This window comes from Callospermophilus lateralis, chromosome 15 (assembly GCF_048772815.1).
Source record: "Callospermophilus lateralis isolate mCalLat2 chromosome 15, mCalLat2.hap1, whole genome shotgun sequence".
Classification (NCBI taxonomy): Eukaryota; Metazoa; Chordata; class Mammalia; order Rodentia; family Sciuridae; genus Callospermophilus; species Callospermophilus lateralis.
The window spans coordinates 72,695,917-72,708,108 of NC_135319.1; the positions used below are offsets into that span (position 1 = coordinate 72,695,917).

At 39.5% G+C, this 12,192-nt stretch overlaps 1 protein-coding gene across 4 annotated transcripts in view; it reads right to left on the reverse strand.

The window, feature by feature from the left end:
- Positions 1 to 12,192, reverse strand: part of Sorcs1 (sortilin related VPS10 domain containing receptor 1) — a 466,212-nt gene that overhangs the window by 81,002 nt on the left and 373,018 nt on the right. For all 4 annotated transcript variants that reach the window (XM_076834120.1, XM_076834123.1, XM_076834121.1 and 1 more), the window contains exons 11-13: positions 4,366 to 4,468; positions 4,024 to 4,100; positions 1,913 to 2,004 (exon numbers count right to left, since the gene is read on the reverse strand). In XM_076834120.1, coding sequence (XP_076690235.1) covers positions 1,913 to 2,004; positions 4,024 to 4,100; positions 4,366 to 4,468 — 272 coding nt within the window. The remainder of the gene's footprint in view (positions 1 to 1,912; positions 2,005 to 4,023; positions 4,101 to 4,365; positions 4,469 to 12,192) is intronic.

Here is a 12,192-nt window from a genome sequence, read left to right on the forward strand (position 1 = left end):
TAAGAAAATATGCTATCAACCAAGAAAGGCTGCATTTTTAAAGGCAGCTCAGGCATTGTCAAGATGAGCCCTCTTTCCATCTGATTAGGCCTTCTTCATTATATCAAAGGGCACAAATACAAGGTAGCCAAACCAGTGGGACTCATGCATTAAGATCCCAATAAGGGAGAATTGTGCAAAGTGGGAATAATGAGTCTCTGGCTGATTTTTTTTTTTTTTTAACTTAGATATTTTAGACCTCAGTGTGACCCTCTCCAAATCCTCACTGGTATCTAGCAGCATGTGATCCTGAATGCTGGGAGCCATCAGCCAAGTAGGTATGACAATTTCCTTGCCAGCTACTCCCATGCTGTCTAATGGAAGGACTTCTGAAAGGTGACCTTGCTCAAGGACCAGGGCGGATCCGTGTTTAGGGTGTCACTGGTTTAGCATAATAGGAGATTAGGGTGTTCCGCGTTTAGAATAGGGCGTATCCTGCTGCCTGAGTTCCTCTTGAGTTCTTAGGGTCAGACAATATATTTGGGAGACAGAAGCCCATGAGTAGTGGATTTGGGCAGAGAACGTGGATTTCCCCACAACGTGTTTGTAGAAGGCCTGTGTGAGTTCGGGAATAAAGAATTGCTGTTTAAATCTACAAGCTGTGTGGTAGCTCGTGATTTGTGCCCAGCCAGAGACTGCGGCACCTGAAGATAGATTTCAACAGACCTATCTCTAAATGGCAAATTCCAAAATGTGGCAGGTTTTACATTGTTATAAATCATAGCTCCCCTCGTTGAATTAATGGATGAGAACAGAAGGATGGGCCCTTGAGAATGAGAGTGGAGAAGTGTGCCACTCTGAGGGTTACCATTACGGTCTGAATGTTTGTGCCCTCACATATGTTGGTAGTATTAGGAGGTGGATGCTTTGGGAGATGATCGTATCATAAGGGCAGAGCTCTCATGAACGGGGTTAAAGACTTATCAGGGCCTCAATAATTGTTTTGCTCATTTCACCAGGTGATACCACAGCAAGAAGGCACCATTTGGGAACCAGAAAGCAGCGTCCTCACCAGGCCCTGGATCTGTCAGGGCCTCCTTGATCTTGGACTGTCAGACTCCAGAACTGAGAGCTATTAATTTCTGTTCTTTATGAGTGAACCAGTTTCTGGCATTTTGTTACAGGAGATTTTCTTTTGCTGTCCTTCTCTGTGGATTTCTGTTCCCCAGGCTAACTAAGCCTTGTTTTTTTCTTCTACAGCCTTCTCTTTAGTCATAAAAGTGACAACTTAGAGGGAAAACCAGGCTTTTGATTTCGAACAAGCTCACACGTGAGACAGTCACTTTCAAACACAGAGGAAGAAGCCGACTGGAAACCCCTCTGGAAGGTAGACCTTGCACATCCACCAGGGGACGACATACAGGCAAAGGGGCAGAATGTCACCTCAAAAAAGGAAGCTCGGGCAGCTTCACGGGAGATACAGGAGTATGACCATCATAAACTGCTAATCTCTGTGCAGGATGTACATAACACATTCTGTATTTGAGGAGATGTTATTTGGGACATAACACCAAGTAGTTTAACTACTCAGAGACTGAGTAGTAGTGAACATCCTTCTACCTGTGATTGCAATGAGAGAAAAAGGTACTGGTGATAGGTTGTGACTGTCACATTTGAAAACCATAATGCAATTCTTCTTTTCAGAACAAAAATTACCACCCCACCCCACCCCCCCCCGCTTTTATACTTCTACCTTCCCCCTGCCAAAAACTGCAGGCAACAATCTTCTTTTAGTGGAACAAAGGTGTAGATTAAACTCAAGCTCATCTTGACACTTTACTAAGCACAGTCACAGTGTGATAGCCTGATTCCCAGGCCAGTCCTGTAGTACAGAACCAGCAGGTGCCTGTCCCCAGGCAGCAGGTGCCCTTACCAAAGATGTCGAATTGGAAGAGAAGTGTGTTTCATGGCCACCAGGACTCCACCTTGATCTAGGTACAAAACACTGTGCTCTTCTTCAAAGATCTAGATGAGGAAAACGAACACACATGGACACACGTCCACACACACCCACTGTACAGAGAATTAGTTTTCATATGAGAGCAAAAATTCCTCCCAGGACAAAAATAGATCTCCCTAAATTTGGCGGGGAATAGAGCTAAACAATGTTTCCCAACATAGGCTACATGTACCATTGGCGTTATGTAAAAATGATATTTAGGTATGAAGAAAATGAATTTAAAAACATCTAGTACGTGTTTGTGTTAATATTCTCTTATCATTAGGGTAATATCCGTTTATTTTCATTTTTGATGATGTCAAAATATCAGGAAACTGCATATGTATCTCTAGATGGATGGAATCTTAAAGACTGGTTTCTTCAATAGTTTCATTTTTACAGATTAAAAGATTAAGGTTTAGACAGATGTAGTGACTTTCCAAAGACCATGCAAACAATCCCTGATGGGAACTGGGACTTGCTGTGTTATGGTACGCTGTTCTATCTAATTATTCCAACTTCCCAAGTGTTACCAAAGAAAGGTACTCTCGTTTAATTCACAAAAGTTCCACCAAGTTGCAAGTAGTTCATCAAAATGAAATTGTCACCTTGGGCACATGTGCTAGTGGGCTTTTCTCAAAATATGAAGCAAATAATTTGGAGTCAAATGGAAACATGAGGCAACATCTCTAAATCCTCTCTACCAGATGTGTGCTATACTTATAGTCAGATTGCTACAAGAACCTTGTTGGATATTATACACAGATACTTTTATTCCCCTTGTTTCTTTCTTATACCCGAGACACACACCAGGACCACAGAAGTAGAGATTTCCATGACTTGTTTAGGGTGTTGGGAGGAAGAAAATGGAATAGTGGGTCTCTCTTTTCCAGAGGATGCTTCTTCCTTAAAGAGTTTCTGCGTAGCTCCAAGATTTGTTACTCTGAGGTTTCTTATGCAATTCTTTTTCCCTGCCATGCTTTTCTTAAAATTTGAGAATCCTACAGATTTTCTTCAAATGTTTGAAGGTAATAAGTGGCAACTGGACCATCATGTAGATGGTTTTTTTTTTTTCTAAAATTCAAAGTAGAGTGCTCTCATTGCCAAGTGTGATTACCTGTGCATTAGATTTTAATTTACAGTGCTAGTTATTGTATGATAATTAAACGTCAGTGGGTTATTAAAACATATTTATTGAAGTGTAACAACCATGCATTAGGCTCATATCTTGTTATGATTGCTAAACCTCATTAACTGCCTGGTTTATAAGCCATGGATATCTAATTTTCATTCAGAAGAAAGGCAGGAAGCATTTAAGCTAAACACATTGGTTTAAAGTGATTCCATTTCTCCTTTATCTAACATATGCATCCTGATGGTTATTACTCTGTCTTTTGCACATGAGATTTAAGCATCTCAAAACACCACCTGGGTAATGGCCATTTCTATATCATTGCATTCTTCTCTGTTCTGGCTTCAAGGCAAAGGGAATTTATGGTGGCAACTTGGAATTAGATATACAATCAACCCTTCAAGTTCCAGGTTCCTATTTGATAAATCCACAGGGATTCTGTTTTTTCTTTTATGGGAAAAATTCCATCAGATCTAATTTAAAAAAAAAAATGTTCACTTATAAATGTTTTTTACATCCAGGCCCTAATTAAGAATTATCTTTATTAAATAACAAAAGAAATGAAATTGCACAAAACTTTGCTAAACTCAAAAGATTTGAGACTTTTTTAAATTTTATTTTTCAGTTGTAGTTGAACAAAACACCTTTATTTCACTTATTTATTTTTTATGTGGTACTGAGGATCAAACCCAGGGTCTCACACATGTGAGGTGAGCGCTCTACCGCTGAGCCACAACCCCAGCCTGAGACTTTTATTTAAAAAACAACAACAACAAAAAAAAAAAACATGTAATATGTTTTAGGATTCATATGTAGCATGTACCACTGCTAAATAAATTCCTAGACTTGAACCAAATTGAACAATTTTTATGCTACTTAAACTTTGGCAATACAACCCAGGGTCTTTTCTTACCTGCCTCCAAGTGTTCCCTGCATCTGAAGAGACAAACATACTGATGTCGCTGTCTGACAGTTCAGAACCTATATTACCTAGAAAGAGCACATCACCCTTAGTGAAAAGAACATTCCACAAAAACTAACAATGGCCTAGATCAGCAGTCTGCATGGCCTGAGAAGGATTTTGACTGCAAGCATTTTGTCCAAGCAGGGGTTTTCAACATACTTGCTTCAGGGTTAATGGTTTAGGTGCCTTTGAAAATACTTCTAGCCTGCTCATTAAATTCCAACCACGGATATCTAGCTTCTTAAAATCAGCACCATCTACAGCAGCAAGCAAAGGAGACAAGCTTCTTACCTGAAGCAACTATGATGCTTGGAGCTGTGTCTCTGCTGGCAATGATTCCTGATGTGTAGGGATTCTCAGAGACTTTCAGGTGAAGGTGTAGTGAGCAATAGGGCTACACAGGGAAGAAATGAGAGTCATAACAGCACAAAAGCTAATGGTCACCTAAAGCCCCAATTCAGAGCATTCATGCATCCATCTATCTGTCCATCCCATCAGCCCATCTATCTTTCCCCATCCCTGTGTCCTCTTACCACCCATTTGTCCACCCAACTACCACCTTGAATTCCACAAATATCTAGTGTCTACTAAGTGTAAGACAATTGCCAAGTTTGCAAGAATAGAAAGCTCCTTCACTGTAGGTGTAATTTGCTGATATAAGTGCCAATTTGGTAATTTGATGAGTATTTAAGTACCACATACATAAAACTCTAGAGGAAGTTTATGACAGGTTTGCAAAGCCTCAAATTTGGTCATTTGAGAGTTTACAATTCAAGTAGAAGACATGAGATCTTTCTATTTATTACTATAAAGAGAGAGTATTTTAACAGACATAAGATAAATACAGACAACACATTATATGAGATTCTAGAAAGTGAGGAGGTACAGTCCAACTTTGGATTGGGAAGGGGGAGTTCCTAGGAGAAAATGGTGGATGAGTAGGCTCTGAATTGTGGGCAAGATGTTCAGACATGGAGAACATCAATAACAAAGAAGCAGAAGAGTTGCAGGGTATAGCCAGGTACGATTAAGAGGAGAAATGGAATCTGAAGCCAGAAAAGGTTGAGTCAGGCCAGGAGAACTTTGAAAAAGTCAGCTGGCATCTTTTAATCATTCTTCAGTTGAAATCCCAGTCTTAGTTGGGAAAAGGCTGTGTGACATGTACCCCTGTCTTAACATTCTCCAAACAACAGACACAGTATCTTTATTAAAATTCCAAAGTTGGCCTGCACCTCCTTACCTTCTAGAATCCGTTTTATTCAATACAGTAGTCATACTTGTAGATAAAATGCACTAGTAACAAAAATTTAAATGAAAATATGAGGGGTTGGTTTATCTATGTCTGAAAACCTTGATCAAGTTCCCTGATTAAGATATCAACAGCTTCCCAAAAAAAGAAAAAAGAGGATAATAAATCTTCTACGAATTTTGTTTAAAATAGTCCTTGTACTGAGTTGTCAAAAAATACAAGTTTGTGTTTGAACCCATATTTTTTTTCATCTCCCAGGAAGATTACTTTCTAATCTTATTGACTTGAGTCTTTGGAATCACCAATGTATCTCTGTTATTATTTTTATTCTGCTCTGTAAGTCTCAGTCAACAGATATTCAGAGGACTACAGAGATACAATGATTAAATTTATATAGGATGGAGTAAATGATGAGCTAAAAATGAAACTCAGGAATAAAAGTAACCAAAATACTGGCAAAATAAAACTGCAGATAGTACGAGAGAGTGTTTTCCTCACTGTCAACACAGAAAGTAAAACTCCCAAGAAACAATCAATTGGTTTTGTATGAAAATTGCATGTAAAACTTTCAAACAACATTTCACTTTATAATGCTCTGTAAAAGTAAGAAAGATAGCCCCTCTAAAAAGAAACACCAGAGTCATGTATCTGGCATCCTTTTGTCCAAGAGGAAGACTAGAATAGATACTGCTAAATGCTGTAGATGTCCCAGGTCAGTATTGCCCAATGCTCAGCCAACATTAACACAGGATAGAGTGGGGGCATTAATCATATTCTCCGTGAACATTTTCCTGACAACTGCAGCTTATCAGAAAGAGCCTCCCCTTCTCTGATAAACTATAATTTATTTTATGATGCACAATCCTGAGTGACCTATTTCAGGTATGGTACAGTTTTATCTCCTAAAGAGACACTCTACAAATGAAGAGAGCACGTCAACTGCTTCTTTGCATCTTCTGTGGAATTGTGCATAGAATCCAATAAAAAAGATGAATCAATAAAAGAATATAATATCAAGTACTGCATTTTTTTATTTGGGGCATGAAAGACATTGGTTAACTATTCTACTCAGAACAATGCCAGAGGTACATGGAATTGATCACAAATCATATAATCTGAGTAATGTGACCATTTCCATGGCATCCCAAGAAGCATACTGGTTGGGCACCATAACTAGACATCTAGGCTTAATGCAAAGCCTGCTGCACCTTCTAAAGAGTGTAGAAAATTCCTGCACTGGGGAATACCCAGCTTGCAATCCTGAGCCAGCTGCTGCCACAGCTGGAAGACTGTGAAGCTCAGTTGCCACTTGAGCCAAGGATTACTTGGTGTGGGAAACTTGCCATTACAAAGGAAACAGGACGTTTTCAATTGGCTGGCTGTTCACTGCTCTGTTGCTATGGTGTTCAGCGGACCAAGACATATTGATTGGAGAGGAAAAGACACCAGTTTGCACAGTAGCAGCAACATTGGAAATGATCTTTTTAGTGCATATTTTCTCCACTCTCACATTTGTAGTACTGGATTGCCCCCAGCTGGTACATGGAGAATATTCTGTGGTTTTCTTTTTCCCCCTTTCTTTCATATTATTTTTCAAAGCATTTACATAGTCTACCCAAATATGTGAAGAAAAACAATGTTAAGTGATTCATTGTCACTTTTTAATTTAAACTTCTGTACCTCCTTTGGACATCTGTCAAAAAGTTAAAAATCACCAAAGTTAAAACTAATTGAGAGATTTTATTATAATGACGATCAAGTGACTCCAAGATCCTGCAGGACACAAGACCAGGCTCTGGGATTCGTACGAACAGTTTACCATGCAGAGACACTTTCCCCAACAGCAAGCCCCCTCCCCGCCCCCAGTCCTAAGGATTAAACCTAGGCTTTCACAGAAGATAGACAAGGTCTCTGCCACTGAGCTACATCCCCAGCTATTTTTAAATTTTATTTTGAGACAATAGTCTCACTAAATTGCCCAGGATGGTCTTGAACTTGCAATCATCCTGCCACACACTGCAGGGTAGATGGGATTACATGTGCAGGCCACCATGTCCTGCTCTTTCCTGCCTTCTTTTATCAAGTTAGCAAGCAGGCCCTGTACACCTATCTACCCTATGCTAATGGTCACAGATGTTGCTTCTATATTTCCAGGGTTGTCTCAAATGCAACAGAGTCAAAGCACAGCTTGCTCCAAGAGCAGTTCTCTGTATCTCTTCTATTTCCACATTTAAAAAAATAAAATGAAAGAGAGATCAATAGAGCAGAGAAAAGGGATGAGAGGGGGGTTTAGAGGAGGAAATACCAGAAATAGTGGGAAATAATATTGTCCAAATTATGTTGTTATATCTTGCGCACGACAAATCCCACCCCTATGTACAACTATAATGCACCAATAAAAAGTGTAAAAAAAGAAAAAAAATGCAAAAACTTCAAAAAAAATGCAGGGATGCATACTGAAACCACCAATGACCTGGCAGCTGATTTACAAAGGGTGGAGGGACCAGTCACAAGCCTGACTTGCACATATGCATGAGCCATGGCACATCATCAATTGGTCAATTCTAGGAACAACTGGATCCTCAGTCTTTAATCTTTTCAGGGTCAGGTATAATGTTTGAAAATCTGATACAAATTAAGGATCACATAAAAGCACAAGGACAAGCACACTGTTTCCGTTCAATTTCAGGGAGCTCACAAACCCTGAGAGACCATCGGTAGAATTCTAGGTTCTAACGACCTTTCTTCTTTTATGTTTTATTTTAACTGACAAGATAGTTTGGCCATGGCAAGTATTCCATAAATGTCTGCTAGATTTAACTGAACCACTACTAGTTTTTCACCTTAAATATTGATCATTTACTTCTCCTGTCTAATGGAAGCATTGTGCCCTTTGACGGACTTCTCCCCATTCACCCACCATCTGTCCTCTGCTCCTCAGAGTCTGAGTGTTTCAGTTTCCACATATAAATGAGAACATGTGGTAATTGTCTTTCTGTACCTGGATTATTTCATTTAGCATAATGTTTTCCAGGTGAATCATTAATCATCTACCCTGTTTGAGGCACTCTCACAACCAATGGGGAATTACCAAATGATAGAAGACCTTTCTACACTATGATATAAACGAACTTAACAAATGGTTAGAGAGTATTTGAGAGTCAACCAGCTTAAAATTCTTTTTCCTTCCAACCTCTATAACAGCCTTTAGATACTATCTTCACAGTACCTTTCCCCCCAAAACTACTGATCTGAATATTCTACTGAAAGGACTGATCAGAATTTCATAAATAACAAGGCAGTAAGCAAATTCCCAAATACACCCATTTATGTGTAGTTTCTGATTCTGAATTGGAGCTAGGACTCATTAGCTCTTCAGTAAAGATTTAATAGCAAAGACGAGGGAGGCCCTCAGACAATGGGCTGGGTGTGGGGTGTTCGATTCTATTCCAAACCAGCACAACATGTAGTGTCACACACAGCGCAGTGAGGTGGAAAGCACAGTCATGAATCTCCTGGGGCAACTGCCTGCTCAGTTCCTGTAAAATACTGCCAAAGGAATCTATAAAGAAGTCAGGGCCCCTCTGCATGAAACACTGCACCTTCCCCAGGGAACCAAGGATTTGTCACAGGCTCAGTTCAGCTCACATCTTGCCTCTTGGGAGCCCGATCCCGGGGCTTCGAGGCCAGTGGACCATGACCTGTAATACCCTATCTAATTGTACAATGCAGTCTTCAGAGGAAAGAAATCCCAGCTGAGTCCTTCAAGCAATCAATCTGAAAGTCCTAAAAATACAGCCCTAAATTACCCTGGATGTCTTATTTCTATAGAATACATTTTCCCAGGAACATTCCATTTGGGGCTGTAATTCTGAACTCGTTCCACATTTGTAACAGCCCTGCTGGAAAAGAATCTCTTTTCTAATCACTAGGCTGTGCTTTCGGTGACACTGTCACTTTCCAAGTCCTCACAATCTAAAATCACTTTTTATCTCCTCTCTGCCAACCAGCTCCTGAGCCTAAAGAAGGTTTTTAACAGTCTGGGTCTCCTGTAGCTCAAAGAGTTTCCCTGCTATTTTGTGACCTTTGGCAGATTTTTAAAAAGTGATTTTGGTCTCTCCTCCCCACCCCTTTGCCATTTTACCTTCGTCAGTCAGCTACCTGTTTTTTTAAGTATCCTTGTTGAAAATGCAGTAAGCAACAGGGTTAATGAAGGAGGAAGGATAAAGGACTCCTGGGTACCACACATCTCCATCACAGTAATTCATCTCTCCTCAATCTTAATGAGGATTGTGATTTTGTTGACTTTGAAGCCAACTTGAGCCCAAGAGCTTCAGGAGACGGATGTTACAACAAATCCTTCTTTGTCATCATCCAAGGGAACACATGGCTTCCACTGGAGTCCAAATGTGAAACTCAAACAACACTCTCAAGTATACTCCAAGCATAACTCCTAAACATGGTGTGGATGTTGAGCACCTGCCCTGTGGCAGATACGATTCTTGGAGCTGATCTTTGAATGGCCAGAAAGACAGGCACAGTTCCATGTTGATGACGCAGTTAACAGGGGGAGGTGGATGAGAAAGTCAATGGATATATGTGCTGATTTCAGATAGAGTAGAGGTCATGGGAAAAAAAAGAATTAGGATGAATACAAGTTTACTGGATTCTCAAGAAAGCTGTTTGAGAAGTAGGAACCTGAATACCAAGAAAAAGCGTAATTAATGGAAGGACATTTTAAAAGAAATAATAAGAAATTCAAATACTCCAAGACATAAATGAATACATTATATCTATTCATGGTGTGAAAAGAACCCACCCCTCTGAACCAGGGCTTCTGTGTAAGGAAGGTAGAGCTAGAGGTTAGAGATCAGGGAGAAGTAGACAGAGGCCAGATCATATGGGACCTGTCAGTCATGATAAGGAATTTGAACTAGAAAACCATTTGAATGCTGAAGTTAATGAGACATATGATGTGGATTTTCAAAAGTTTAAGTTGATAACATTTTATGAAATTTGAGAAAAGAAATCTATTTTAATATAAGGAAGAAGAGTGGGTTTTCTAGGGGTGGGAGTGTGATTCTAATTGCAAAAGAGCCCAGATGGATTTTTAGGGTGGTGGAAATATCCCACCTTGATTGTGATAGTAGGTTATACATTTGTCAAACTTCATCAAAGTATTCTCTTAAAGTAGTTGCTTTTTATCTCTCTGTTTTGCTTCAATAAAGCTGATTTTAAAACAAAAAGTTTGCTTTGGCTATTGTGTGGAGAATGGATTGCCAGATAGAAATGGGGATAGAAAGTTAGGATCCAGCACTGTGGGTCTGGTGACACTTGCTTGTGGCTTGGATTAGGATGGTCCAAGCAGGGGTGGGGAAGGAACTAATAGTGTAAGTTTATTTTGGAGGCACAGCAATATGACTTCATGATTCTGGGTTGGGGTGAAGCAGGGAACACTTTGCTGTTGGGTTTGAATCACTTTTATTATTTTATTATTACTAGTATTAATTAATTTCTTTTTTTAGTGCTGAAAATAAAACCCAGAAGTGCTTTGTACATACCAGGAAAGTGTTCTACCACTGAGCCAAAAAACTAAGAGCCATTCTATTTGTTTAATATGTTTTTAGTTGTAGATGAACACACAGTATCTTTATTTATTTTTATATAGTGCTGAGGATCAAACCCAGTACCTCACACATGCAAGGCAAGCACTTTACCACTGAGCTACAGCCCCAGCCTTCTAAGAGCCATTTTTTAATGATCCATTTATGAGGCTGAAGAGCCTATAAACCATGTCACATGGTTTATTCTCTCTCATAGGCTCACTCTCATTCTCTGCAAAGTACCTGGTGGGAATGGAAGACCGTATTAAGATACTGGTACATTCAATGCGTCTGTGACTAAATATCACAATATTCCAACTTAGAATAGCTTAGCTAGGAAGACGGACTTGTTTGGGGTTTTTGTTGCTGTTGTTTGTTTTCATGCCACGTGACTGTGCCTTGCATAGTACAGGCATTCAATAAATCGCTATTATATTTACTTAGTCTGTCAACGGCTTTGTGCATTCACCATAACAAATGGCTGTTTTTCTCCCAGTTGCCAGTAATAAGGATGGAAGCTGAGTGGGAGGCTGAATTTTAGACTGCTTCCCTGATGCACAGTGACAACTGTGATATCCTCTGCAACTAATAAGGTCAAGCTCTAGCTGCTGGCGTCTTCTCGAGTAGGAGGGTGACCCACCTACTGCTGTGCAGGATGAACCTGCTAAGTGACCATCCAGGCTTTGTAGGATGGAAGAAGCAAGCTGAGGGAGGATAACATCAAAGTCAGGTTTGTGCAGAGTGTGAACAAGGATAGACGGGCAGGAAGATGACAGGCTGAATATACACGCACCATGTACCAAGCCCTTCCTGCTAAAACTAAGTGGTCTTCTTATAAAAACCTAGAGGTTTTTATACTACCTTTCCTTTTCCTTCACTTACACACAACTTCTGAACTATTTTACAGAAACAAATCATATTAATTTCATGAGACTTTAATCCGCGATTCATCTCTTTCTCTCCTCCTACATTCACTGAGTATCTCTTGGTACATCAAGTATGGAGCAGGCCTCAGAGCTACTAAGAGCGATAAGATGTGACCCTACAATCTTTCATTTATTAACTTAACCTCACTCAAATAGAGAAGTAGACTGAAAACTCCTTGAAGGCAAGATCCAGCTTTGATCCTTCTCTTGGATACCATGATATCATTAAATATATAAAAAATTTACATTGATATATATATATATATATATATATATATATATATATATATATATATTGCCCAAAGGTAAAATAATTAAAAGAAAATCATAGTTCAAGCAG